The sequence below is a fragment of the Oncorhynchus mykiss genome, chromosome 18 (genome assembly GCF_013265735.2).
Source record: "Oncorhynchus mykiss isolate Arlee chromosome 18, USDA_OmykA_1.1, whole genome shotgun sequence".
Classification (NCBI taxonomy): domain Eukaryota; kingdom Metazoa; phylum Chordata; class Actinopteri; order Salmoniformes; family Salmonidae; genus Oncorhynchus; species Oncorhynchus mykiss.
In genome coordinates this window covers 22,531,068-22,543,685 of record NC_048582.1, presented here as the reverse complement: position 1 = coordinate 22,543,685, position 12,618 = coordinate 22,531,068, and the positions used below count along the sequence as shown (strand labels likewise).

Sequence of the window (12,618 nt, the reverse complement as noted above, 5' to 3'; positions counted from 1 at the left end):
GGTGCAGTGAAGGACAGAGAGTAATAGAACCACAGAGGGAACACCGATAAAGAACATGGCTGCCGTTCAGCAAAACCACAGAGATCGTTGCAATGAGTAAAAGCAAAAGGGGAGAATGCTGCTGTTCCTCAGAGAGAGAGAAACACACACACACACACACACACACACACACACACACACACACACACACACACACACTGTCACAGCAAACCGGTAATACTTAACTGTCTCCTTTAATGTTCCAATAAATCAAGGAAAGGGCCAGATTGATCCTACACTTTAACTACCTCTAGTGTTGCTTTATGACAGTACTAGCTACTGATACACATGGTTTATATTTCTTGTCAAAGAAAATACATGTTACTATTTTATTTGAGGTCAGTTTTCCTACATATGTGTTTCTGCACGGACAACAGATAAAGCATGTGCAAAGAATGCATTGTTTCCATTTAGGGGCCTTTCTTTAGGACAGAATGTGTAGTATATTTAACATGAGACATTCAATTCAACTCCTTCCACGGTTAAAATGTCACTCACAGCTGGAGGCTGAATGTACACAATTATTCAACGAGTTATTTGAGGTTGGTGGTGTCCGAGGGGCTAGTAGAGGACTAACTTTTGAATTTCTATTCGGGGAGGTTATTATCTCTGATTTTGGCTCAGAGCACAAGAAGACGACCAAGTCCCAGTCGTTATATACGGTAGCCAACTCTTCTACCATTGTCACGCCATGCATGTTTTGGAGGAGGAGTTAATTGGCAAAAGCACAAACAGACTGGAGCACCAGGCTACAACGAGGCAATCTGAGGCTAAAATTCTATCAAATAATATTCCCCTCTGTTCTGGGAAGTGGTTTGGTTGGAACATAATTACAAATAATTAGTAGACTGCAAATTGACCACAAGAATCTCAAACAGACATAATGTTTGACTAAAACATAATTATTTCAAACCTTGCTTAAATTTGTATATGATCACATGTCTCTCCATTAAGCATGGGGATACTTGGGAACAGATTGATTTAATTAAAATGACTTGGAGCTGATTTCCTGACTTTTTTTTACAGTCTTTATGTCCAACAATGAAGATGTAAAAAAATTATCAGAAAACTTGTGGGAGCCAGTTGGGGAACCCTGCCTTAAACTGTCAATTGTAATCCAGGGATCACCACTGTGCTCACCATGACCACCATCAACACCCATCTGAGAGAGACGCTCCCCAAGATCCCCTACGTCAAGGCCATTGACATGTACCTGATGGGCTGCTTCGTCATGGTCTTCCTGGCCCTGCTGGAGTACGCCTTCGTCAACTACATCTTCTTCGGCCGTGGGCCACAGATGCAGAAGAAGCTGGCAGAGAAAGCCGAGAGGGCCAACAACGAGAGGGCGGCCAAATATGACACCAATCGGGTAAGTCGTCATGAAGATCTCTGTCGAGACGCTCTAACTTCTTCAAAGTTCTTCCAAGTTTCTTGGGTTTCAGGTTGAGAAGTTGTCGGGCGTTATCTTTGCAGTCCGCACACTCTTACGACGGCAGATCAGAAACTCTATAAATATGGTGTTGTGTTTCTTGTGGTTAGTCTCCTCAGGAAGGAGGTAAAACGTCATCTCTTAAGCTGACTAAGCAGCCTAATAGAGCAAAAACGCTCCGTGTCTCACAGTCGGTGAGTCTTGACCAGCGGACACATATTTTTTCACTATCTGTCTGACTTGTTTGTCACAATTGACTGACATTACATTTTTTTTTTTTTTTCATGTCCGCATGAGAATTTAATGAGTCTGTACGTGTCACTTGTTACCCAAGTTGCCATTGTCCTTTTTTCAACTTCTGGTTTGACATTTGCATGTCCAACGCAACCTGCAAGCCCTATGTTCCGTAGTGTTGCTAGAAAACAGATATTGTGCTGTGTTGTCCATTCAAACGTTCATTCAAAGTGACCTCATTCCTACATAGTCTCATATCTTGATTCTCCAATGTATGTCATTGGTCTAAATCAGTGGTTCTCAATCCTGGTCCTGGGAACCCAAAGGGATGCACATGATTAGTTTTGCCCTAGCACTACACACCTGATTCAAATGATCAACTCATCAAAAGGCTTTGATGATTTGAATCAGGTGTGTAGTGCTAGGGCAAAAACAAAAATGTGTACCCCTTTGGATCCCCAGGACCAGGATTGAGAACCACAGGTCTAAATGGGTCTATAATGAACATAGTTCCGGTTCTCATCTCACCCTTGAACCTGTCCAGAGCAGGACCATCATGTTGTTGTAGCTCCAGATCATACATCAATCATCTACTTCTATCTCCAGGCGGAGTCCCACGGTAATATCCTGCTGACCACCCTGGAGATCCACAATGAGGTGGCAGGAAATGAGGTCACCACCAGCCTGGCGGACAGCAGGAACTCCTCCGTCATGGGATTTGACAACACCAGCACAGGTACCGGCGTCCAGTGCAGGAAGGCGAGCCGGGCCTCGGGTCCTCGCCACAGCCTCGACAGGCACGCCCAGCTCAAGAGGCACAAACTGCGGCGGCGCTCGTCGCAGCTCAAAATCAAAATCCCTGACCTGACGGACGTAAACGCCATCGACAGGTGGTCGCGGATTATCTTCCCCTCCGTTTTCTCCCTCTTTAATCTAATCTACTGGATGTATTATGTCAACTGATTGACTGATTTTAGGGTTAGATGGTGTTGTCATTTTTTTTTGTTCTCCTTCGTCATCATTTTGTCTTTTTTTTTTACGTGATAGGAAATGTTTTGCTATCGAAAAACAAAGGACTGCTTCTATGTAACACTTGACCCCTTTGTTCAAGTTTTTATATTTGCAGTCGTACTCAAATTGTGGATTGCGGTGGGATTGCTAATTCTTCAAATTTTGTACAGAACTATGTAGATAAATACCCATACTGTAGGACTGGGACTGTATACTTCCCAGTCTTTTTGCCCTCTCTGCAGTTTGATAATGTTCTTTATACCCATTTCAATTTGTGCAATCTGCAAGAAAGAAAAGGTAACCATAACATTTTTTTTATTTTAACAAACTCAAATAAAATACAAATGTTATGTAATGTATTATGCAGATACACAATGAATTGTAGTGTATACTTTATCATTATTTACATATTATTTGTTATGAATGCGGATCAATGCAAAAAAATATATACTCATGTTTTGTGATGCTTGCCATCTTTATCACGTATATATTTTTGTCTTGGTCAGATAATATCATTTTCAAGTGCACATACAGTATTTACATATTTTACAGTGAAGTGGTCCTGTTTCTGTATGTCAATGTACAGTGTTATTATTAGTAGTAGTAGTAATAGTAGTAGTAGTATTGCTATTTATTATCATTATTATTACTATTATTATTATTATTACATACTGAACTATAATATTTTAACACAGGTGCAAATTAATGTCTAGGGTTGAGGGTTATAATATCTCAGGTTCTGGATTTTGCTAATTGGCGTCCATTTAAGTTTTCAAAATCCTGTCAAGCAGTCTTGAAATTGGAATATTGATTGGTAATCTAAACATACCCACCACTGCACTCAATGAATCTGTCACGGTTCACATCTTTTCTACCTGATATTGTGAATGCATGACAGGGTTTCACTCAGTAAATTGACTGCATTCCTTTAAATCAGCTCCACCTTTGATAGCTGTTGAACTCTCCTGCCAATGGCCTTGTGCTATATACTGTATAACATGTCTTTGTGAAATATTCTGATATTTTTGTAAGGTGTAACGTTGACTATAACTACAGTATGTTAACTCCCTCTCTTGCGCGCTAGCATTGTAGACCATAGATTCCCTCTGTTCACAACATTCCCAACGGAAGTGGCAGGGTTGAGGGTTTGTTTGGTTTTGACCATTTGACTGATCTTTACTGCTGAAATGACCTCCAACTGTAAATATAATGTATATAACAGATGTGATGTAAGTGTGCACATTTTTATTTGGAGTTGTCTAATTAGTTGTCTGTTTTATAAGACAATGTGAAATACCGATGACATTTCTGTCCTCTTTAAATGCTTGAACATCTATTGAATTAACATATGGGGTTGATCATATATTTTTTTTTTTATAAGCAATGAATGCCGTGAGAGACTAGCTATCAAATGCACAGCCAATATAAATAATACAACAAAACGCATTGTAAATCAAGGTCATTGCGACCACTGATAGTGGCATGTCATCGTCATCCATTTCTATATTTCTATAATCTATTCTGCACAGCTATCAAAGAAGCACATATGATGTATTAGTCTCTCAGTATACAACTGATGCATGAATTCTGTTCTACAGGGCAAGGACAACGAGCCATAGTCATTAGATTGTAACCAAACATCGAACACATCCCATGAGGAAATGTAATCAACGGGCATGGAAGTAGCTAACATTTGGTGAAACATTGCCATTGTCCATATCATGCTGCTCTGGGCGAGAGAACATGCCTAGATGGCACTGTCTCTTGTTTCTCTATGCATGTTATATCGCATGAGTAGTGGCGATTAAAAAAAAGAAGAAAAAAAAAGAACCTTAACCCTATCATCTTAGACCTGTGTCTCAGGTTACAAGTACAGTTCAAGAGATTGTGATAAACTGCCAGTCTCTGGTTGGTTACAGAGCAACCAATCATATCCTGGGGTCAATGGCTGGGATTCACAACGACAGTCTTCAAATATATAACACATTTATATACGCATAAAGAATAAATCGTGCGCCCATGTATTTTACCATTACCAACTTGCAGCCAATTGCTTATAGTAGTGACATGTATCTCTGGTATGTAAATACACTTTGCTACTTGATCATTAAGCTTGTTGTGTGTTTTGGGTTTGAGTGATATAATGGCAGAGTGTGTGTGGTTACACACGTTGGCCTTTAAACAGTTACAGACCCTGTGGTTTCCCGTCCCCTTTCTACTGTGTAGATGAGGCAGTGTTGGCTGGGTCTTGGTGTAAGATGACTAATATCCCTTGTTCTTGGCGTAAGATAGGTAATATCTCTTGGTCTTGGTGTAAGATGAGTCATTTCTCTTGGTCTTGGTGCAAGATGAATAAAATATCTTGGTCTTGGTGAAAGATGAATAAAATATCTTGGTCTTGGTGTAAGATGAGTAATCTTTCCCGAGATGCAAAGACTTGAGTTAGCCCTTCAGAGCTAATGCCTAGTCTTTAGCTCAGAGGGCTAACACAGTCTTGTGGCATGCAAGAGACCTGGGTTTGAATCCCGGTCAGTCACATTGGCACATTCAATCTGACACTGTTTCATGCATTAAGTGCACTCATCGTTGCTGGCTTCTAATGTTGTCTGGCCCATTATGGAATGTCAACATGTTCTGTTCTGCCATAAATGTATTTAGGTATAGATATTTGTGTTTGTTTTTCTCCCTTATTTATTTAGGTCATAATGTTGCTCTATTCATGAAATAATATCAATTGTATGACAGTAATATCTGGTTTTTGCATCCATTCAAATCAATGATTTCTGTAGCACACCTGTTAGGCGCTATAGCAACAGGATGATCAATGGACAGACGTCAGAGACAACATTTCTTGTTCCTAATGCATTTCTGTTGAATGATTGAATCTAGAAAAAGCCCAATAGTTTATGATTTATATGTCCGGTGAAGATAAACAAATGATTACCAGTATTCCTGGATTGTGATTAAAACCGTATTTATCAATGCATTTGTGTGTGTTGGATGTTCTGATGTGCCATTGGCGACTTCAAATACACAAAATATTTGTTCATAGCCATGTACACTGAATAGAATTGCATTTTAAATCTCACAGTGTACATATTAACTCTCAAGGAAGTGTTGCTTTTTCAATACTCAAAAGGGTTCATTTAACACTGGATTAGTGGGATTCTGTATACACTGAAAGTGTAGTGTAATGTACAATTATGATCTTCGACAGCAATCATGGACTGTAGGTCTGTGCCTCCTACAAATTGGGTATTCATACTGTAGTACATGTCCAAAAAATGCTTCACACTCTGCCTCTCCACCATCCAGCCATCTAGCTTGATTAACCTTTGCGCACCGAACCCGTAGGCGGGATGACATTCGACAACATACGTTGATCGCTACATAAATAGTCATATTAAACATTCATGAAAATACAAAAAAAATTAAAATAATACAAGTCTCACATGTTTCGAAAGCCTAGAATCTTGCTAATCCAACTGCGTTGTCAGATTTAAAAAAGGACTTACTGCGAAAGAATATCTGAGGATAGAGCCGCATAAAAAACGACTATTTCAACCAGCACAGGCGTAACAAAATCACAAACTACAATAAAATAAATTGTTTACCATTGACGATCTTCCTCTGTTTGCAATCCCAATGCTCATTGTTACACAATGAATGGTCTTTTGTTTGATAAAATCAATTTTTATAGCCTAACATGAAACATTTTGTGAACCGCTTGTGTTGTGAATTCCGTCTCATTCCATTTTCGACGACACATTCGATGTAAATACACACACTAAACGTGACTTTTCCAGTCATGTTTGGTTTCATTGCAATCAACTGGTTTGTTTGTAACACAACCAGTTTGTAACACAACCAAACCTGATGGGTCATTTCGCGGGACATATTTACTGAAAGAAACCGATTTGAAGACAACAAGTAATGACATTCTTGTATACCAATGATATGACCGCTGTTTCATTGATTGACTGTATTTTAACCCAATGACCACTGATCGTCTTGAAATTTAGCTGGGTAGATAGCCAATGAGCTGAGGTAAATTGCAATATGTAATGTTTATGTGTTGGAAGACCAACCCATGTAGTAAACTCCGGTGTAAAGAGGTTCATTCACCATTGAAGATTCATACCGAAAGGAGCCACGCATGTTACGTACAGCGTTGTTTTGGTAAAGCGCATCTTCAGCTGTTTATATATCAATCAGTATGGCGACAAAGTCAGGGAAAGCTAAATCTAAGTCTAGATATACAGATGTACATACAATTTTAGAAGAAATTGATCGGGAAAGTGAGACAGAGATTGTTGGAGGACGATTCAAAATGGAGGAATATTTTTTGAATGGAGAGGACATCGTTTTGGACTGGTAAATTCTTCTCATGCTAATGCCGTTGTTTGAAATTAATAATATAAAATATTATTTGTGAAATGAAATAGCCTATTTGAGGCTGTTGAGGGGAGGGCAGGCCCACAACAATGGCCAAAGTGAAATGGAGACAGTAGATACGGCTGGTCTGTTGTAATATAATAAAGACAGATCTAGCTGGTCTGTCATAATATAATAGAGACAGTAGATCTAGCTGAAATGTCATAATATAAAATAGACAGTAGATCAAATCAAATCAAATTTATTTATATAGCCCTTCGTACATCAGCTGATATCTCAAAGTGCTGTACAGAAACCCAGCCTAAAACCCCAAACAGCAAGCAATGCAGGTGTAGAAGCACGGTGGCTAGGAAAAACTCCCTAGAAAGGCCAAAACCTAGGAAGAAACCTAGAGAGGAACCAGGCTATGTGGGGTGGCCAGTCCTCTTCTGGCTGTTCCGGGTGGAGATTATAAGAGAACATGGCCAAGATGTTCAAATGTTCATAAATGACCAGCATGGTCGAATAATAATAAGGCAGAACAGTTGAAACTGGAGCAGCAGCACGGTCAGGTGGACTGGGGACAGCAAGGAGTCATCATGTCAGGTAGTCCTGGGGCATGGTCCTAGGGCTCAGGTCCTCCGAGAGACAGAAAGAAAGAGAGAATTAGAGAGAGCATATGTGGGGTGGCCAGTCCTCTTCTGGCTGTGCCGGGTGGAGATTATAACAGAACATGGCCAAGATGTTCAAATGTTCATAAATGACCAGCATGGTCGAATAATAATAAGGCAGAACAGTTGAAACTGGAGCAGCAGCACGGCCAGGTGGACTGGGGACAGCAAGGAGTCATCATGTCAGGTACTCCTCCTCATGGTCCTAGGGCTCAGGTCCTCCGAGAGAGAGAAAGAAAGAGAGAAGGAGAGAATTAGAGAACGCACACTTAGATTCACACAGGACACCGAATAGGACAGGAGAAGTACTCCAGATATAACAAACTGACCCTAGCCCCCCAACACATAAACTACTGCAGCATAAATACTGGAGGCTGAGACAGGAGGGGTCAGGAGATCTAGCTGGTCTGTCATAATATAAATGAGACAGTAGATCTAGCAGGTCTATAATAATATATTCAACCTTATGCTCCCTGTACTCTATATATATATGTTTATTATAACTGTTGATACAGGGCTCATATGTGAAACTATTCTAACTGAACATTTTCTGTCACAGTGACACTGACTCCCCAGTGCCAAGGTGTCTATCCCCCACTGAAGCTGGTTCATCCAGCTCCTGCCACAAGTGGTGTTAATCTGCCCAAATGTATTTCTGCAGGCATGGATGTGCCTCAAGGCCAAACGGGCACAGCATGGAGGCGTCGCTGTGTTCTTTGCAAAATGAAGTCTCCCATCACCTGCACCACATGCTTGGTGACCCTCTGCTTTACAGCAGAAAGAGACTGCTATGGCACCTGGCATCAGCAGCACAATATTGTGTAGAGGACTGAGGGTCTTCCAAATATTGAAAGTGTTATTTTGTAAATGTATATATATATATATTTCATGTTTTTTCTCCATTTTTTGGGGGGGTGTGTATTGGTATTTTGTATATGGTTATTCCATTCAAAATGTATAACTTCACCAATTTGGCCACTTGGGTACATTTGGGCTAATTGTGTTGGACACCTGGGTGACTTCATGATAAATGTAATGTAGCACACTCATTTTGGAAGTTATCATTCTGAAACTTTACACAAGTACAGTTTCCCTCTTATGTTTTTCACTGAAATTGTCCCCATCATCCTATCTGAATGTTTGTTTTGTCTTGTTCATTTTAAAGATGATGATACAACAATAAAAATGAAAAAACATATGGTTTTTTCATTGTATTATCTAAACCAAATCTATTGTGCTATATTCTCCTACATTCAATTCACATTTACACAAACTTCAGAGTGTTTTCTTTCAAATTAAACCAAGAATATGCATATCCTTGGTCCTGGGCCTGAGCTACAGGCAGTTAGATTTGGGAATGTCTTCAGGCGGAAATTGAAAAAAGTAGGGGGTAGCTGTAAGAGGATAAAGCAAAGGCCCTGGGCCGTGACCTACAGTATAAGTATTCCATTACTCTGAAGTTGGACCTGCCAGACATACTGTAAAATTGTCAGAGTAAGGAACCATCCACACTACAGGTCAGCCTGCCTGGGGGGAAGCCTTATGCAGCGGCACAGAACCAACAACACACTTAACCCGCATGGCCCCGGGGGATTAGACTAGTCAGCAAGTGCCCCAAAATCTACAACCGATTGCTTAAAACAACCCTTTCCCTTGAAAGTTATAGTAAGTACGGCATCAATGAATCATTGAGTATTTGACTCCACCTCCAGAATTTATCATACCATACTGTTACTAGTAAAGCCAATAGGGTTTTGTATGCCAAAGTGCAGCCTACTCATTGTGGTTGCCGCCAACAGAACAGCACATCTAAGGAGACATTGAGATGTAACCAATAAAAATCACTCATACAATATAGGCAACATAACACGATGGAGTCATAACTGTTATGACTCTGATTATTACCAGTACCCTTATGGGGCAAGTGGTGTGATTGTGTGGGTTGCATTAGAGTGGGACTATGTTGTATAGGATAGGTGGTTGATAAATTGGTTGTAGTAACATGCCGAGGGAAAAGGATTCTGCATTTCCTGGAGGGGATCTCAACCCAGCATTAGAGTGTACAGCTGTCAGAAAGGTGTCGGAGGCAGCTGTGGAATAATGGTGATACGGAGGCATTGACTAACCAATAGGCACCATTGGGAACTAATTCCCACTTTTCCCACTTTTATTACCCCAATGATCAATCTCATTTGATCCATTAGTATTATGATTCTTGAATGCAATAGTCCCACCACAAAATACAGCCAATCACAAGCACTCTATGTTGTGATCCAACTTTACATAGTATCGGCATATAATACCTCATATGCAGTGGTTTCAAGAGTTAATCATATACAGTATGCAATATTTATCCACCCTAAGGTACCGTGAGGATCTGGCGACTACATATAGACGGTGGAAATGAATTTATTCGCAGCCTATCAGTTCTCTCAGGTAGAAAACAATAGTGTATATGAATAATTACATGGGAAACTGCTGCGGTAGGCAGTTCAATCCCCAGGCACCCCCACTCTTCAATAAGGTTGCTGATGATAGATTTGTATACTTCCTTACTTAAAACTTCATAACGGGATCCATGGATCTCAATCCCAAAGTTGCATTGTGTAACATGCCATTATTAGTATCATCTAAGAATAACAGGACTCAGCACTTTGAGCAGACAGAGGTATAGTAATTTCCCCACACAGCTTGTTTCATGAAATAATTATCAACACATCCAACCCTGGATGATATTTCTGTATTTTTTAAATAAGGTATACTTTCTTTGAGTCACCCACATTTAGTCTGGGATACGGCTACTCTGTTTAATTTCCACATTCTCCCCATACGGTACACTCTCCTCCCTTCTCTTCTCTCCAACTTCCATGCTAAAATAAAATGGTGTTGCCACTCATGAGAACACTAATCATTTCTGCCAATCTGAGTTGCCTTTTAACATTTTAATTGCAGATATTTTTATTGGACTTCACCTCTCTTTGACCTTGTGATACCACCTCAATACCTTGCAAATAACCCCACCAACACGACAAGAGCCAACCCGAATTCCATTACCAGCTGGGTTGCTGTTTCCAAAGCCTGCCAAATGAACTGAACTCAATTACGAACATGTCTTTGGGGCTTGAGGAAATGGTGCAGTTCTCAGTAACAGTATCCCTTGCAAGATGTTGAAACGCCTCCCAGAATGCTCCTATGTTTGTGTAGAGTCAGCTTACTTTTCCTGACCATTCAAAGCCTTTCCTCTTGACCAGAACACCCTGTTCTAATCCAGTGATCTGCTAGATTGACAAAAACCTGCCTTATGCTGCATTCTGTTATCTAATTCACAGCCTCTCACCAAAGTTTACCTGGCCCTACATCAATCAATGTGACAATATCCAAGTGCATCAAACACAGATCTTTGTGAAAGCAAAAAGCCAGTAGCTTGCAGGGCACCAGATAACAGCAAAGATGGTTTGAACCACAGGGATCCCTCTCCAATAAAGCTTGAAAAGCTAAAAACATGTTGTTGGCCTGAGAGAAGTCCTCATCTGGCAAGACAGTACATGGCTTGTCACCAAGGGAGTTAGACCATATTTGCGTTGAGAGTATGAGAGGAAGCTGTGTTCGCAAGTCCTTGCATTATCACATAAACCCATTCATTGGTGTCAGAAAACACTTTGAATTTGAGATTACATACATTTGCCATGAATTAGAATACAAATTAGAATGTCTACGCTTCATCTGTGCAGTTATTTGATGCAGGGTTACCTCTGAACTGAATTGTTCTATCGTGAGGTGTTACAGTTTAGGGTTTCCTATATTTCCGATGTCGTATGTGACGGCTCGTGTATGTCACTGGTTTCGACCTCCATATGGTCAATATTTGTTGTGGTGTCTGAAATAGCAGTCCTAGTTCTTGTCAGGACATGTCACAACTAATAACAACATTACAGTTTCCGTTCATCGAGGGACCTTCCAGTTTGTACATTTTTATAGGCACAAGGGGGTCTTAGGAGGGATGACAGACATATTGTGATAGATGGCTGAAATGTTTGGCCCCGGAAAGTCACAAAAACCACTCTAGAGGTCAGTAAACCCCACGTTGCGGGAGAAAAATATCTACTTCTGTATCTACAGAATCTACCCCAAAGTTTGCCCTTCGCCATATTCTCCTTGAAAAAGAGACCACCATTCCAAATCCTACCTACACTCTTATGTTTATAGTAGACAAGACCCCAATGGATCAGAAATGAATTGTGTAAGGCATTTAACATTCAAACCACCTGCACGACTCTTGCACTAACACCTGATTGTCAAACAAACAGAATACACCAGAGACACATCTCATGTGTTTTTCTACTTCAAAGAGATGGCATTGAACATGCTGCACCAAGTAAACCAAGTTGGTAAGAGTGCATTCATATGGCTGTTGTATGTTTTGGTACGTGTTTGAGTCCCTCGAAGAGCCTAATACATCTCATTGGCGTCATTGTGATGGGCTTTTCTTCAAAAAGTCCTTCCTGTATGTCTTCTTTGTTTCTCCCATTTCATTTGATTTGGGGGTGTTTCTGTTTGTGGGATTCCAATGCAGATATTATACCATCCCGTTCTGAATTTGTCGGTCCCTGCACTAAATCCATTATGGGCCAAGCCACTCTTTCAGTGTTGTGGTAATGACTGAATCCCCATTGTTACGTAATGACAGAATCATTGTCACAATTGGGAGAAGGATGCGATCTAAAATGGTCGGGGTAACTTTGGTCCATAGTTCCAGATTACTGACCCCACAAGTCCTGCTCATAGTCCCAAAATCCACAGGAAAACATTCATGCTAATGAATGCTCATGCTAATTCCAGCCACTGAAATTGAGATTTAGT

At 40.4% G+C, this 12,618-nt stretch overlaps 1 protein-coding gene across 4 annotated transcripts in view; it reads left to right on the top strand.

Annotated features, from left to right (window-relative positions):
- Positions 1-5,699, top strand: part of LOC110495827 (gamma-aminobutyric acid receptor subunit beta-3) — a 53,006-nt gene extending 47,307 nt beyond the window's left edge. For 2 of the 4 annotated variants that reach the window (XM_021571288.2, XM_021571290.2), the window contains 3 exons: positions 1,161-1,408; positions 1,579-1,662; positions 2,309-5,699. In XM_021571288.2, the coding sequence (XP_021426963.1) occupies positions 1,161-1,408; positions 1,579-1,662; positions 2,309-2,665 (689 nt within the window). In that variant the 3' untranslated portion in view covers positions 2,666-5,699. The remainder of the gene's footprint in view (positions 1-1,160; positions 1,409-1,578; positions 1,663-2,308) is intronic. The other 2 variants (XM_021571289.2, XM_021571291.2) reach the window with 2 other exon arrangements.
- Positions 5,700-12,618: the final 6,919 nt, after the last annotated feature.